At 37.9% G+C, this 12,754-nt stretch overlaps 1 protein-coding gene across 15 annotated transcripts in view; it reads right to left on the bottom strand.

Annotated features, from left to right (window-relative positions):
* The window catches only part of MCF2L (MCF.2 cell line derived transforming sequence like), a 266,639-nt gene that overhangs the window by 13,474 nt on the left and 240,411 nt on the right, over positions 1-12,754 (bottom strand). For all 15 annotated transcript variants that reach the window (XM_073350279.1, XM_073350290.1, XM_073350166.1 and 12 more), the window contains 7 exons: positions 10,311-10,377; positions 9,362-9,477; positions 7,313-7,382; positions 4,295-4,387; positions 4,088-4,180; positions 2,293-2,418; positions 187-408 (listed from right to left, as the gene is read on the bottom strand). In XM_073350279.1, coding sequence (XP_073206380.1) covers positions 187-408; positions 2,293-2,418; positions 4,088-4,180; positions 4,295-4,387; positions 7,313-7,382; positions 9,362-9,477; positions 10,311-10,377 — 787 coding nt within the window. The remainder of the gene's footprint in view (positions 1-186; positions 409-2,292; positions 2,419-4,087; positions 4,181-4,294; positions 4,388-7,312; positions 7,383-9,361; positions 9,478-10,310; positions 10,378-12,754) is intronic.

The following is a 12,754-nucleotide window of genomic DNA, read 5'->3' as shown; positions in this document are numbered from 1 at the left end:
ATTCCATACTGCAAAAAATTGTTAAGGAGTTTAAGATAAACTATATTGGGCACATAGTGTGTTTACAAATAAAGTTATAGGTATAAAATGTCTTCAGTGGGTGAATGTAATATACTGTATTAAAGCAGCTCAAAGACTAAGGTACTACTTTTGTCTTATTCTTAATATGATTGCTAAATATCTTACGTTTAAGGAATGCTTATAACTGTAGGAAGGTGCTTTTTCATATCCCTCTCCATTTTCTTCTCTCTTTTTACAGAACAACACTGCCTTCTCATGGAGGAACAGGTGCCTTTGCATTGGCTTGAAACGTGCCAAATCCTTCACTTTTGAGTGGCCCTTTTTATGATCAGTCCATACACTGAAGGATCCTTGCATTAAAAGCTTGCCTAGTTCATTCAGGTTTCCCTGAAACAAGAACAGTGAAATTGTTTACATTTTGAAGAGACACTATCAACTTGAAAACACATTTCCATCCAAAAACGTTGTTCTGGCAATACTGTTGTTGTTGCCAGAAACTCCCACGATCAGTAAGGGAGGGTGGACCCAAGAATGTCTGATAGCGTTAGATAGGAGAGCAGAAAATCCCTTGTAGTGTGTGTGTGTGTGTGTGTGAAATAAAATATATATATTTGAAAAAAGGTTATCTAAATGTTTTTTTTAAATAATAAAAATGGTTGACATTGATCCTTTATACATAATTTGTTTGTTTATTAATCTTGAAAGTGGAAGAATTTACACAAAGTTATGTGATGCAAGGTGGTCCAAATTAGCCTAAAGAGAACAAAAGCAGCATACCAGAGCAGCAATGCTGTTTCTTATTTAGAGTTTAACCATTCTCAGCAAAGAAAGGATGAGGAATCCACCATTACGTGTACATTCATATCAACAAATCACACATAACATTATACATATCCAACAACACATCAAATACCGAAGAGAAATATGATAGAGAATGATGTGAGATTAGCCAAAGACAAAAAAAGTCTTATCTGAACCTTTTTATTTTGATGGTTCAGACAAAATGGAACTTGGGGGTGAAATCCTGACCCTATTGAAATCAATGGGAACCCTCCAGAATCATAGATTCTAAGGCAAGAAGGAACCATTGTGATCATCTAGTCTGACCTCTTGTATAATGCAGGCCACAGAACTTCCCCCAAATAATTCCTAGAGCAAATCTTTTAGAAAAACATCCAATCTTGATTTAAAACTTGTCCGTGATGGAGAACCCACCATGACACTTGGTAAATTGTTCCAATGTTTCAGTATCCTCACTGTTAAAAATTTACACCTGTTTTCCAGTCTTAATTTGCCTAGCTTCAAATACCAGCTATTGGATTGTATTATACCTCTCTCTGATAGACTGAAGAGCCAATTATTAAATATATGTTCCCCAAATAGGTACTTATGGACTGTAACCAGTTCACTCTTTAACCTTCTCTTTATTAAAACAAATAGATTGAGCTCTTTGAGTCTATTACTATAAGGCATGTCTTCTAATCCTTTAATCATTCTCATGGCTCTTCTCTGAACCATCTCCAATTTATCAACATCCTCCTTGAATAGTGGACACCAGAACTGGACACAGTATTTCAGAGTGGTCACACCAGTGCCAAGTACAGAGGTGAAATAATCTCTCTACTCCTACTCAAGATTCCCCTGTTTATGCAGCCTAGGATCGCATTAGCTGTTTTGGCCACAGAGTCACCTGGGGAGCTCATGTTCATGATTATCCACCATGACCCCCAAATCTTTTCCCGAGTCACTGCTTTCCAAGATACAGGATGCTATCATTACTGGGGTTGGTTTTACAACACAACTTCCCCATCAGTTCATCTCTAGAGGAAATTTCCCTCCAAGGATGAAGTATTACACATGGGTTAACAATGTCTTCTTCTGAAACATGTGGCACTGTCTAGTGTCAGGCAGTGTGCAACACTAGAAATGGACAACTGACATGACAATTCTTATTCTCTTCTTTCTGAGGTACACTGCTGAATAAAACAGACTTTATACCTCACTTCGTATGTATTTGAAGAGGAAAATTTAAAGAGGAAAATTGGGATCTGCAAAGTGGGATTTGGACTTGTAATAAAACATGTTAAAAGTATGTATTAATAATGAGATTGGTGAGAAATATGTAAGAAATTCATTTTCCCATATTTTTGACAACACAGTTCAGATATTAGTTAAAAGGAAACAGTTGCACAATCCTATTTGCATTATTATACACACACCTCATTTCTTTTTGTATCTGTATAAAAATAATTAAAAAATGCTGTCACTTACATCATAGCCGGTAATAGCAATCTGGTGCATGGAATCATTGACTGCTTTGAGAATACCGAGTATAGAAGTTAATGCCTCCTGCAGATCTTCAGCTCCTTCACAGTTTTTACTGTATTTCAGCATTTCCTGTGGAAAAAACAATGACGTGATGCTCATTCAGTTTTGTAAATAGATAACTATTAATACTCAAGATGAGTGTACTTTCAACACTGAATTTCAGACAAATTTTCAAAATTATCTGATTAAATTTTGTGTAAAAAAACAAAAACCAAAAATCTGGTCCTTTGTGACATTTTCAACCAAAAATTCCCACTTGCCACATTTGAAAAAAGCCCGAGGAGAAGAAGGTGGGAATCTCTAAAAACCAGTGGATTAAATATAAGTCTGGGAGTCAGAAGGTTCTAAATTCTACTTCTCACCTCTACCACTAACAGGACTTAACAATTCACACACAGAGCACTTTACAAACATTAGTAAATTATAAATTGGGTAAATATCTGTAAATAAGGCTTATGCAGCCCAATCTTGCAAACAGTTACTATTAAAATGGTGGAAAAATTGGTATAAATTTTTGTGGAAAATCTATCTGTTGTTACCTAGCTCTAAAACTGAAGTATAGGTCATGCTCATTTTAAGCTGCTGTTATTATTTATATTGCGGCCTGGAGTCCTGGTCACGGATTGAAGCCCCATTGTGCTAGGCACTGCCCAAAAACATAACAAAGAGGCAGTCCTTCACCAAAGACTTTTCAATCGAAGTGAAGATGCTCTTTTCAGTTCTATGGCACCAGTCCTGCAGTTTGATCCATGTAGCCAATGGGGAGCTCCACTAACTTCAGGTGGAGATCACAAAGGAATTAGGGTTCACTCAGGCAGGTCAAATTGCAGGAACTAAGAATATTTTAAGAGGGACTTCTGAAATCACTCGATTATTCCACTCTTCATATTTAAACATAGTCAGCAAAATTCATCCCTGTTATAGCTCGATAAACTTCAATGGATTTGTGACCAGGGCAAATTTGATCCAATGTTATTTTAAAATAAATTAGTGTACTATAATTTTAAAAGCTAATTTTGGAATCTTAACTTGCTTGTGTGCGAAGTATTTGTTAAAACAAGTAATCTACATGCATGGAAAAGGTTATGTTTTGAATGTCCATTAAATAATTTATGATGGAAAAATCAGACATGTCTTAAATGTTTGGAAATTTGGTGTAGCATTTTCAAAAATTTCAGGCTTCTAATATAAAACCATAAAATTCAACATTATCATGTATTTTCTAAAAACATACAGTGGGTGTCAATTAAAAAGTATTTGATACCTGAAATGTATCCCTCTGCATTATCTTGCAGAGTTTCCATTTAACTACAGAGGCATTTTTCTGAGCACATTTTGGAGGCCATGGTGCAAATTCCTCCAATGGTCACAAGTTTTAAGCAAATGGGAAGTATTCCTTACAAGTTTATTTGTCCTAGTCCTCCTCCTGTCTACCCAGAGGGAGAATAAAGGCAAAAACAACTGTTAAGCAAAGCCTATAGACAGAAACACTAGTTTGCCCACTTCCTGCTTTTAGAATCAGAAAAACGAGAGAAGGGAACAAGAAGATGGCAGACTGGGATCTGTCCATCAGCCTTCATGACTTGAAAGTGCAAGTATGTTCTTATTTCTAATGTCTTTTAGGCTTTTCTCTGGGTAGCATGAGACAAGTAGTGACACACAATTACAAAATAATGTAATTTTAAAAAATGTGAAACTTTCAAAAGCATAAGCATGAATACCACTCTGTATCCCCTACCTTCAGCAGTAACTGATATTTGGTTATTCTCTGAACAGGTTTCAGTAAGTAGGAATCCAAACTCAGCTTGTGATCAAGTTTCCTCTGACATTCCTAAAATGAATTTAGCACTTCATTAATAAAGTCTTTCTTCTTTCAGCCTTAGAAACATTGAGAAAATATATCAATTTACAAATACAAATATTTTGAAGAGACAAATAAGTATACCTGAAAAAATGCAGAGTCTGAAAACTGCCTCCATAAGCTTTCAGATCGGGGCTTATTTTGACAGTATTTTTCATAAATCTGGAAATCTTCCATCTGAATTTGGGGGAAAAGGTTGTTGTGAATTCGAGTACTGAACTTTTACTTAAAATTCTTAGGAATGCCTGCTTATGAGACTAAGAAAAACCAGGACAAACAACAGTATAATTCCCTGGAACCTTATTGGCAAAAAATATTGTTAAAATATTCACTATCATTTTAAAGGATATTAATTTGCACATTGTATTGCAGAATTTCAAGAGAACATTTTCTTGTTAATTCTTGCTTCAGTTTAACATTAAATGTCTGTTAAATAAATACAAGCCATATATATAAATCCCTTATTTAAACTAATATCTGAAAAAGAAATAAGTCTATATAGCATTATAATAGTAACCGTAACTCTAAGTGAACAGTAATAAAATAAAGAGAGGTGCTCTTTAGTGGTAGGTTGCTATGTCACCAGCTGCATCCAGGTGGTAAATGTTGCTGATGGCTAATCCATAACAAACCTTTGCTATCTATTCAGAAATGGTAAGTGCTACTACCATCAATAGAATCATGTGGTATTCTCTTGTGGAGTGGGGCAAAGTCTCTGTAGCACATAATTTATTCAAATACTTTTGCAGTTTTTCTGTTTGTGAGCTATCTGTGTACAGATTTGAATTTGATGAATTTGTTCATTATTGCAAAGTGTTCAAACACTTTGCACTAACATATCACCCATCTGGTTGTGCATTATTCAATGTCTTCAAGGGTTTTACTTTTTGTTATCATGTAAGCCATGTGGTATTATTTCTGCTCCCTGACTGTATGACTCAAACTTTTTAAAGTAGAGAAACATTTGTGCTATATTCACATAGGTATTTATAAACCTATCGTCTTCTGGATCAAATTTGCCCCTGTACAGAGGGCCAAGACAAAGCTTATGCAATACATAAGTTCTTCTTCAGCCCTCTACACAGGAGTTTAAATGGGGCTTACATGTTACATAGGCTTTATGCTGGCCCTCTGCAGAGTAGTGAGTTTCATTTTCTGACCAAAAGTGCTACAGATTGTGAATATTAGGAAAGCAAATGCAAGTTTTTATTTTAATGAATATTTGCGATTAGGGTTTTTTTTTTATAGTAGTAGTATTTATCCAGCTCTACTCTATTTTCTGTTTCTTTTCTATTTCCTCTGTGAAGATAGCTCAATTTCCTTGCTGAGTTCATCCCAAGCCCAGTTTCTTTGTGGCAAGCATCTTGAATATCATGTTTGAGTTTAACTTTGGGAAGAAGCTAGTTTTTAAATCAAGCAAACCTATTCATTTTTTTTTAAAGCAACACTTATGGAGTCTAGCCCACGATTTTAGGAGCCAACGCTGGTGTTAAACAACTGCTTCAAGTCACATTTATAAACTATAATAGTGTTGAAAATATTCATCCACATGGTTCACTCGGTTAGCTAACATTTGAATGCTTTAAAGGGTATGTTGGCTCATTCAGCGGAACAGTTAATGGGTCATTCAATTCTAACCTCTGAATTGAAGAATTTGCATCGATTTTAAAAATGGATATTTGTCCTTATTTACAAAGAAAAACAGTATTGTAAAAAACCCTCACAAATGCATTATAAAGTATTAATGGCTGCAGCAAACAATGGCCCAATTTTAGTCTTGGCATGAACAGGTACACTCAGTAAATTACAATGGCATTGCACCTATTTTTATGTCCCCCTTTAGAGGGGAATGCTCATGAAATACCGCAATGGGCCTCTAGCGGACTGGCTCATTGACTACTGCATCTGAAGCCCATTTATGTTCTCTTTACTATGAGGGGTTTCCTTGAGTGGTGCCCTTATAGGTGAACCAAGAACGCTGAACAGAAAATGGAGAAGGCTGCAGCCAGACCTCAGAGGGTTACATTTACAAGGCCTGAATTTGGCCCTATGACTTCCCTCCGAGGGAGTATCATCACAGTCTCAGTTCCAGAATGATAAATGGAATTAAAAGACCACAAGGAATTCCTTTTCATTTCATCCAAACTTCTGTTATTGATTCCAACAGTGAAAGCTAAATTAGTCACCTTTACATTTTCCTATTCCTTTAGATAATGCGCTAGGTAACTAAACATCACCTCCACCTGTGCGGTAATCTGTAGTAAGTAGAGGGAAGTTTAGGTTAGGGTGCAACTACTGGCGTGACTGTGTTGATTTATCAGAGGGAAAAATCAGTAAGGGTAACAGATACATTGTTCCTGTGACCATCTAGGTACACCATGCTTGTGTGACGTGACCCTTAAAGGAGTGAGGTTTCTTCCTAGGAATTTCCAAAACTTCAGTGGAGATGAGTATCAAGAGATTTATATCTATTTCAATACTTTTAATGCACGCTTCACTGTTGTATCTAGATGCCATAAAGGAATGCTTCAAGTACAATAATATGGGGTTCATTTGTATTTAATCTCAAACTAATTAGTTTAAGTACAAAGTATTAATTTAGTGCAATGACTGAAGGTTACAATGTATTATGTTGAGATGTGTTCCTTAGGAAACTGAAAAAAGCTAATTTTTCTACACAGAAGAGACCTGATCTAACAAGTCAGTCATTTTTACTGACTTGATCCTGAACTCATCTTCAATGTGTTTTTTTTAACCATGAGCTTAATAAAACTCTACTTTACTTTTCACCATACCTGTGGTTCATTAGGAGCTGATGGAAAAAAAGGGAACTGATTCAAGAGTAAACAATTCCTCCTACCCACCCCCCACCCCCATCTGAAAATAAAATAAATCAAATTAATGTCTACCCTTTTGGTTCCTCTGCTACTCACTCAAATTAAAATGAAAAGGATTTAATAACAATGGCCATGTGAAAATCTCCCACATCTTTTGTAGTAATACATTGGTCTATAACTAGTATGTTGGGCTTCTAATTCAAGCAGTCATCAGCACTGGGTGAGACAAGAACATGCAGTAAAATACACTGTATATGATACATACCCTTTCCAGAAAACACCTTCCCACCAGCTCTGGGTATTCTATGTAATTTTCTAGTTCTTTCAAGAATATTCTACAAAGAAGATAACTTTGTTAGGTCATATGACAAAATATCCTAAATAAAAAACAGTTGTAATAACTTAGACTTCCTTAGACTTTTTCCATAGAATTCATTTTCTAAACTTTAAGAAACATCAGAGCTGTAACATTGTACAGGTTTAACCTCTCTATTCCAGCACTCCCTGGTCTGGCAACATCCGGGTCCAGCATAGGTGCCAACTCCGTGGGAGCTCTGGGGCTGGAGCACCCCCCAGGGAAAAATTAGTGTGTGTGGAGCATCCACTGGCGAAAAGCACCCCTTCTGTTTCCCTCCCCCCGTGCTGCGCTTTCCATCTCCTCTTCCTCCCTCCCAGCACTTCCGGAGCACTGCGAACAGCTGATTCACAGCGTTCAAGCTCCAGGAGGGAGGGGGAGAACCTGGGGCCAGTGGCTGGGACAGCCATTTGAGCCCCCAGGCAGGGGGCTGGCATCCAGGACCCTAGGTGGCAGCGGGGCCATCAGGCAGGGGGCCATGCTGGGCACAAAGCCTGGGGGTGCTGCAGCACCCCCACAGTCCTACTTCTCCCACCTATAGAGACCTGCTGGCACTCTGCCTTGACCTCCCGTGGTTCAGCAAATTCTCTGGTTCAGTACCAGTCAGGTGCCAGGGTGCCAAACTAGAGAGGTTCAACCTGTACTAAAAAACTAAACACACCCACCGAAATCATTATTTGAAAGGGACACCAATTAAAAAATTACATTTCTGAATCTTTTGTTTAACCTCTTCTTGTTAGAAATGGTGCAGAAGATTACTATAACTGAACAGGATTGGAGAAAAATGTTTTCCTGTTTGTTTACTTCGTGCATCTGGAAGTATTTTGCGCTATTTCCTCTAGATAGTTTCACATTTTATTTGTGTGGGCTTTTCACCCAAAAAGAGTGAGAAAAACATTTAAAGAAATAGAAAAATGTGACTGTAAAACCACATACACTGGCCCACGGGCAAGTACAGTATGTAAAACTACTTTTAACTTAAAAAAAATCTAACTGCATCACACGTTGGCAATTTTCCCTTAAAAATTGTTCCCCAAATCCTACATGATGGTATAAGGAATGTAACAATTGTCTTTTATACTTAACTTTTTGAAATTATACTTTTATCTTTCCTATCCATTCCAATTCTGCCCAAGGGGAGGAAGATCTGCTAAACAGTAACCATTAATTCAAACTCCTGTGAAAGGTCAACTTACATAACAGTTTGTAAATTCAGCAGCCATCACCAGACAGAAGAGTAACAAGGGTGGGACAAAATGGTTAGTGGCTGACGCAAGAAGTTAATACTTAGTGGCAGGAAACTCCCCGCCCCATATTCAGGGATCGGTCATGTTATTATGGAGTGACGACAGTAACTTTGTAATGGTTGTAAGACAGTTTCTATAATACTGTATTTGAAACTTTTCAGGAGTAGCAGCCGTGTTAGTCTGTATTCGCAAAAAGAAAAGGAGTACTTGTGGCACCTTAGAGACTAACCAATTTATTTGAGCATAAGCTTTCGTGAGCTACAGCTCACTTCATCGGCTGTAGCTCACGAAAGCTTATGATCAAATAAACTGGTTAGTCTTTAAGGTGCCACAAGTACTCCTTTTCTTTTTGTATTTGAAACTGTTTAACTTCCTCCATTAATTGAGTGAGTGAAAGGACAGACTGCACACAGAAAAACATTGGTTGTTTTATGCTTTTTGCAGATATTAGATAGCTTCACACAACTCTATGCAAGTTTCCTTGTCTCCCTTAGGTACTTTGCCTTCTTTCTCCTATGCAATATGGATTTAAATCCATCAGATACTGAGGAAGGATCATCAGGGTCCTTTAATATGATTAAAAAAAACTACGAGACCCCTCCCTCCCCCAAGCAGTACTATGTAAAATGGTATAACATACAACTGAAAACATTCATTCTCTTACCCTTTACCCATCCACTCAAGGCTTTTTTGATTGAACACAAACACTAACCTGTTATGAAAATGATAAATTTCTTCCATATTCCCAAACAAAATATCCTTCTTATTTAGGAGCCCTGGTGAAACGAGATGCATCATTAAAGGGTTCTCCATCTCTGCCGCATAACCCTGTGACATGGAGAGAGGCAGATTAATTAGTTCCAACACCTGTCTCCCTTCCACAAATAAGTCTACTAGCAGCTGATAAACAGCACAGAAGATTTCTGCTTCAAGTATGCAATGTTAACACTTGCAACATTGCTCTTCTCTTGCTGCCATCAAAATGAATGCTCAGAAGGATTGTACACATACATTCATAAATCTCTAAAGAGTTAATTTGAAGAATTACTGAATGTTCTTGTTAAATAAGAATGCAGTGAAGTTTACACAATCACCGCATTCAAGGCAAAGCTAGCATATTTCCACATAATTTATTCCTATGTAATTTGCAAGAGTTTTTGGTAAGTCTTTATACATTTCAACTGATAGTTTCAAAGCTAGCGATAGTGTCTATACAATCTTAAACACCGATATTTCAGATTACTGTTCTTACTCATCCACATTTATAATGCTACCCCAGGTAACAAAAATCATTGCAGATCCTGTCTGTTAGCATTTTAACACATCAAGAAATGCATGCAAAGTTGTTTTAAGTCTGACTTTCAAATGTAGACATTATCCACTGGGCCTGATGAGCCAGATTCTCTGGTCTGATCACCTAGCATAGGTCAGGAGGGGAGAATGCAAACATGGCTTTAGACCATCACTGCTATTCCTTAAGCCCTGGGGATACTGGGGCAGTCTGCCCCAAAGTGATTTCCAGATAGATAATACATAGGGCAAACAATTTTTTTTTGTATTGTACATTTGCTAGAATTTATTAATTTAAGGATAAACTACTGCAGGTGTCAGCTCCTCAGATGAGTAGCTCCACCAGCAGATATATGGATAAATAGACTTACCTCAAGAACACACAGAAGTTCTTCCACATATGCTCGTTCAGTTTCAATAAGTTCATTAATTACATGGCTGTTAACAGAGAGATAATTAAGAAAGGCCTGTTAATTTCCCAGACTAATGAATCTCCATTTAAAATTTATTAGCCTATTTTACATACACAAAAATAATTAATAAAAAGAAAAGGAGTACTTGTGGCACCTTAGAGACTAACCAATTTATTTGAGCATGAGCTTTCGTGAGCTACAGCTCACTTGAAGTGAGCTGTAGCTCACAAAAGCTCATGCTCAAATAAATTGGTTAGTCTCTAAGGTGCCACAAGTACTCCTTTTCTTTTTGCGAATACAGACTAACACGGCTGTTACTCTGAAAAATAATTAATGCTGAATATAATACGCATATTTGCATATCCATATTTTATGTCAAACTGTCTTTCCTAAAAATAGAGGGGTGGTGGATGCCGTTTAAATCAGAAGATTATATACTGATGCAGCAGATTGTGACATCAAATGCTCTAAGCCTGGGTTCTACTTCATTTGCAAGTGCTGCAGGAGCTGGAGGTTAGAGCTGCAATATGTTACTGAAGATAGATTTTTACATTTTAAATTCAGTTGGTCATTTGATATTCGAGCCATTTTATGCATCAGTATTTATGGCATATGTCAAGGTTCCTTCCCCACTCTGAACTCTAGGGTACAGATGTGGGGACCCGCATGAAAGACCCCCTAAGCTTATTCTTATCAGCTTAGGTTAAAAACTTCCCCAACGTACAAACTTTGCCTTGTCCTTGAACAGTATGCTGCCACCACCAAGTGTTTAAATAAAGAACAGGGAAAGAGATCACTTGGAGATGTCTTCCCGCCAAAATATCCCCCCAACCCCTATACACCCCCTTTCCTGGGGAAGGCTTGATAAGAATCCTCACCAATTGGTACAGGTCAACACAGACCCAAACCCTTGGATTTTAAGAACAATGAAAAATCAATCAGGTTCTTAAAAGAAGAATTTTAATTAAAGAAAAGGTAAAAGAATCACCTCTGTAAAATCAGGATGGTAAATACCTTACAGGGTAATCAGATTCAAAACATAGAGAATCCCTCTAGGCAAAACCTTAAGTTACAAAAAGACACAAAAACGGGAATATACATTCCCTCCAGCACAGCGTATTTTACCAGCCATTAAACAAAAGAAAATCTAACGCATTTTCTAGCTAGATTACTTACTCACTTAACAGGAGTTGGAAGGCTTGCATTTCTGATCTGTTCCCGGCAAAAGCATCACACAGACAGACCAACCATTTGTTCCCCCCCTCCAGATTTGAAAGTATCCTGTCCCCTCATTGGTCATTTTGGGTCAGGTGCCAGCGAGGTTACCTCAGCTTCTTAAGCCTTTACAGGTGAAAGGGTTTTGCCTCTGGCCAGGAGGGATTTTATAGCACTGTATACAGAAAGGTGATTACCCTTCCCTTGATATTTATGACAGCATATAATGAAGAAATGTCCTGCCATATGTCTGTCACATTGTTTTCCACAGTTCACATGGATTTTTTTTCCTCACTACGCTTTTGGGTGGGGGAAGTTTCACATGCTCACGAACACGTGAAAGTAAGAGTGATGGTTACAGTCAGCGACAGTGAAGGGTTTTTCAGATAGGTGAGCCAATATACTTCAGTCTGCAAACCCTGCTATGCCAATCCCAGATCTGTACTGGACCAAGATTACTAATTTTGGAATTCATATGGTGGTTCTGTGATGCGGACAAAGGAATACTAGGGACTTCCTTGAGATTTCCCTAACAGAGTTTAAGGCCAGAAGGGACTAACAGATCGTATAGTCCGACCTTCTGTATATCACGGGCCACTAACATCACACCCAACAACCAAAACTAGAACAAAGCACCACAGCCCGTAGGAGACCAAACCATTAGGTCCTACAGGCAGAAAATGTGAAGAAATTATTTCGTGATCCCACATATGCTCAGCATGTGAGCAAGGACTAGCTAGTAAGCCCCTGAGAGAATTCTCAGTACCACCTCAAAGCACCGGCCCACCCAATCCAGTGTCCCATCTCCAGCAGTGGCCACCTCTAATGCTTCAGAGGAAGGAGAAAAAACCCCAACCAGGATACACTGGGGCAAGGGGAACCTTTCCTGACCCCTGCAGGAGACTAGCTGAAATCTTGAAGAATTAGATTTTAGCAACAAACAACATGAATTGGAAGTGACCCCCAGGTCTGCTGAACCCTGACCTCTAGTGCCACTAGCAACCCCATCACACAGTCCCACTCATAAATTTGTCAATCTCACTCCTAAAACTGATTAAGTTGTTTGCTGCCCACAACTCCTATCAGGAGGCTGTTCAGAAACACTCCTCATGCTTAGAAACCTTCTTCTAATTTCCAGCCTAAATGTATTGATGGCCAGTTTATATGCATTTTCCCTTTTGCCAACA

The sequence above is a fragment of the Lepidochelys kempii genome, chromosome 1, assembly GCF_965140265.1.
Source record: "Lepidochelys kempii isolate rLepKem1 chromosome 1, rLepKem1.hap2, whole genome shotgun sequence".
NCBI classification, from domain to species: domain Eukaryota; kingdom Metazoa; phylum Chordata; order Testudines; family Cheloniidae; genus Lepidochelys; species Lepidochelys kempii.
The sequence above is the reverse complement of the archived record's forward strand: the minus strand, read 5'-3'. Positions and strand labels throughout refer to the sequence as shown.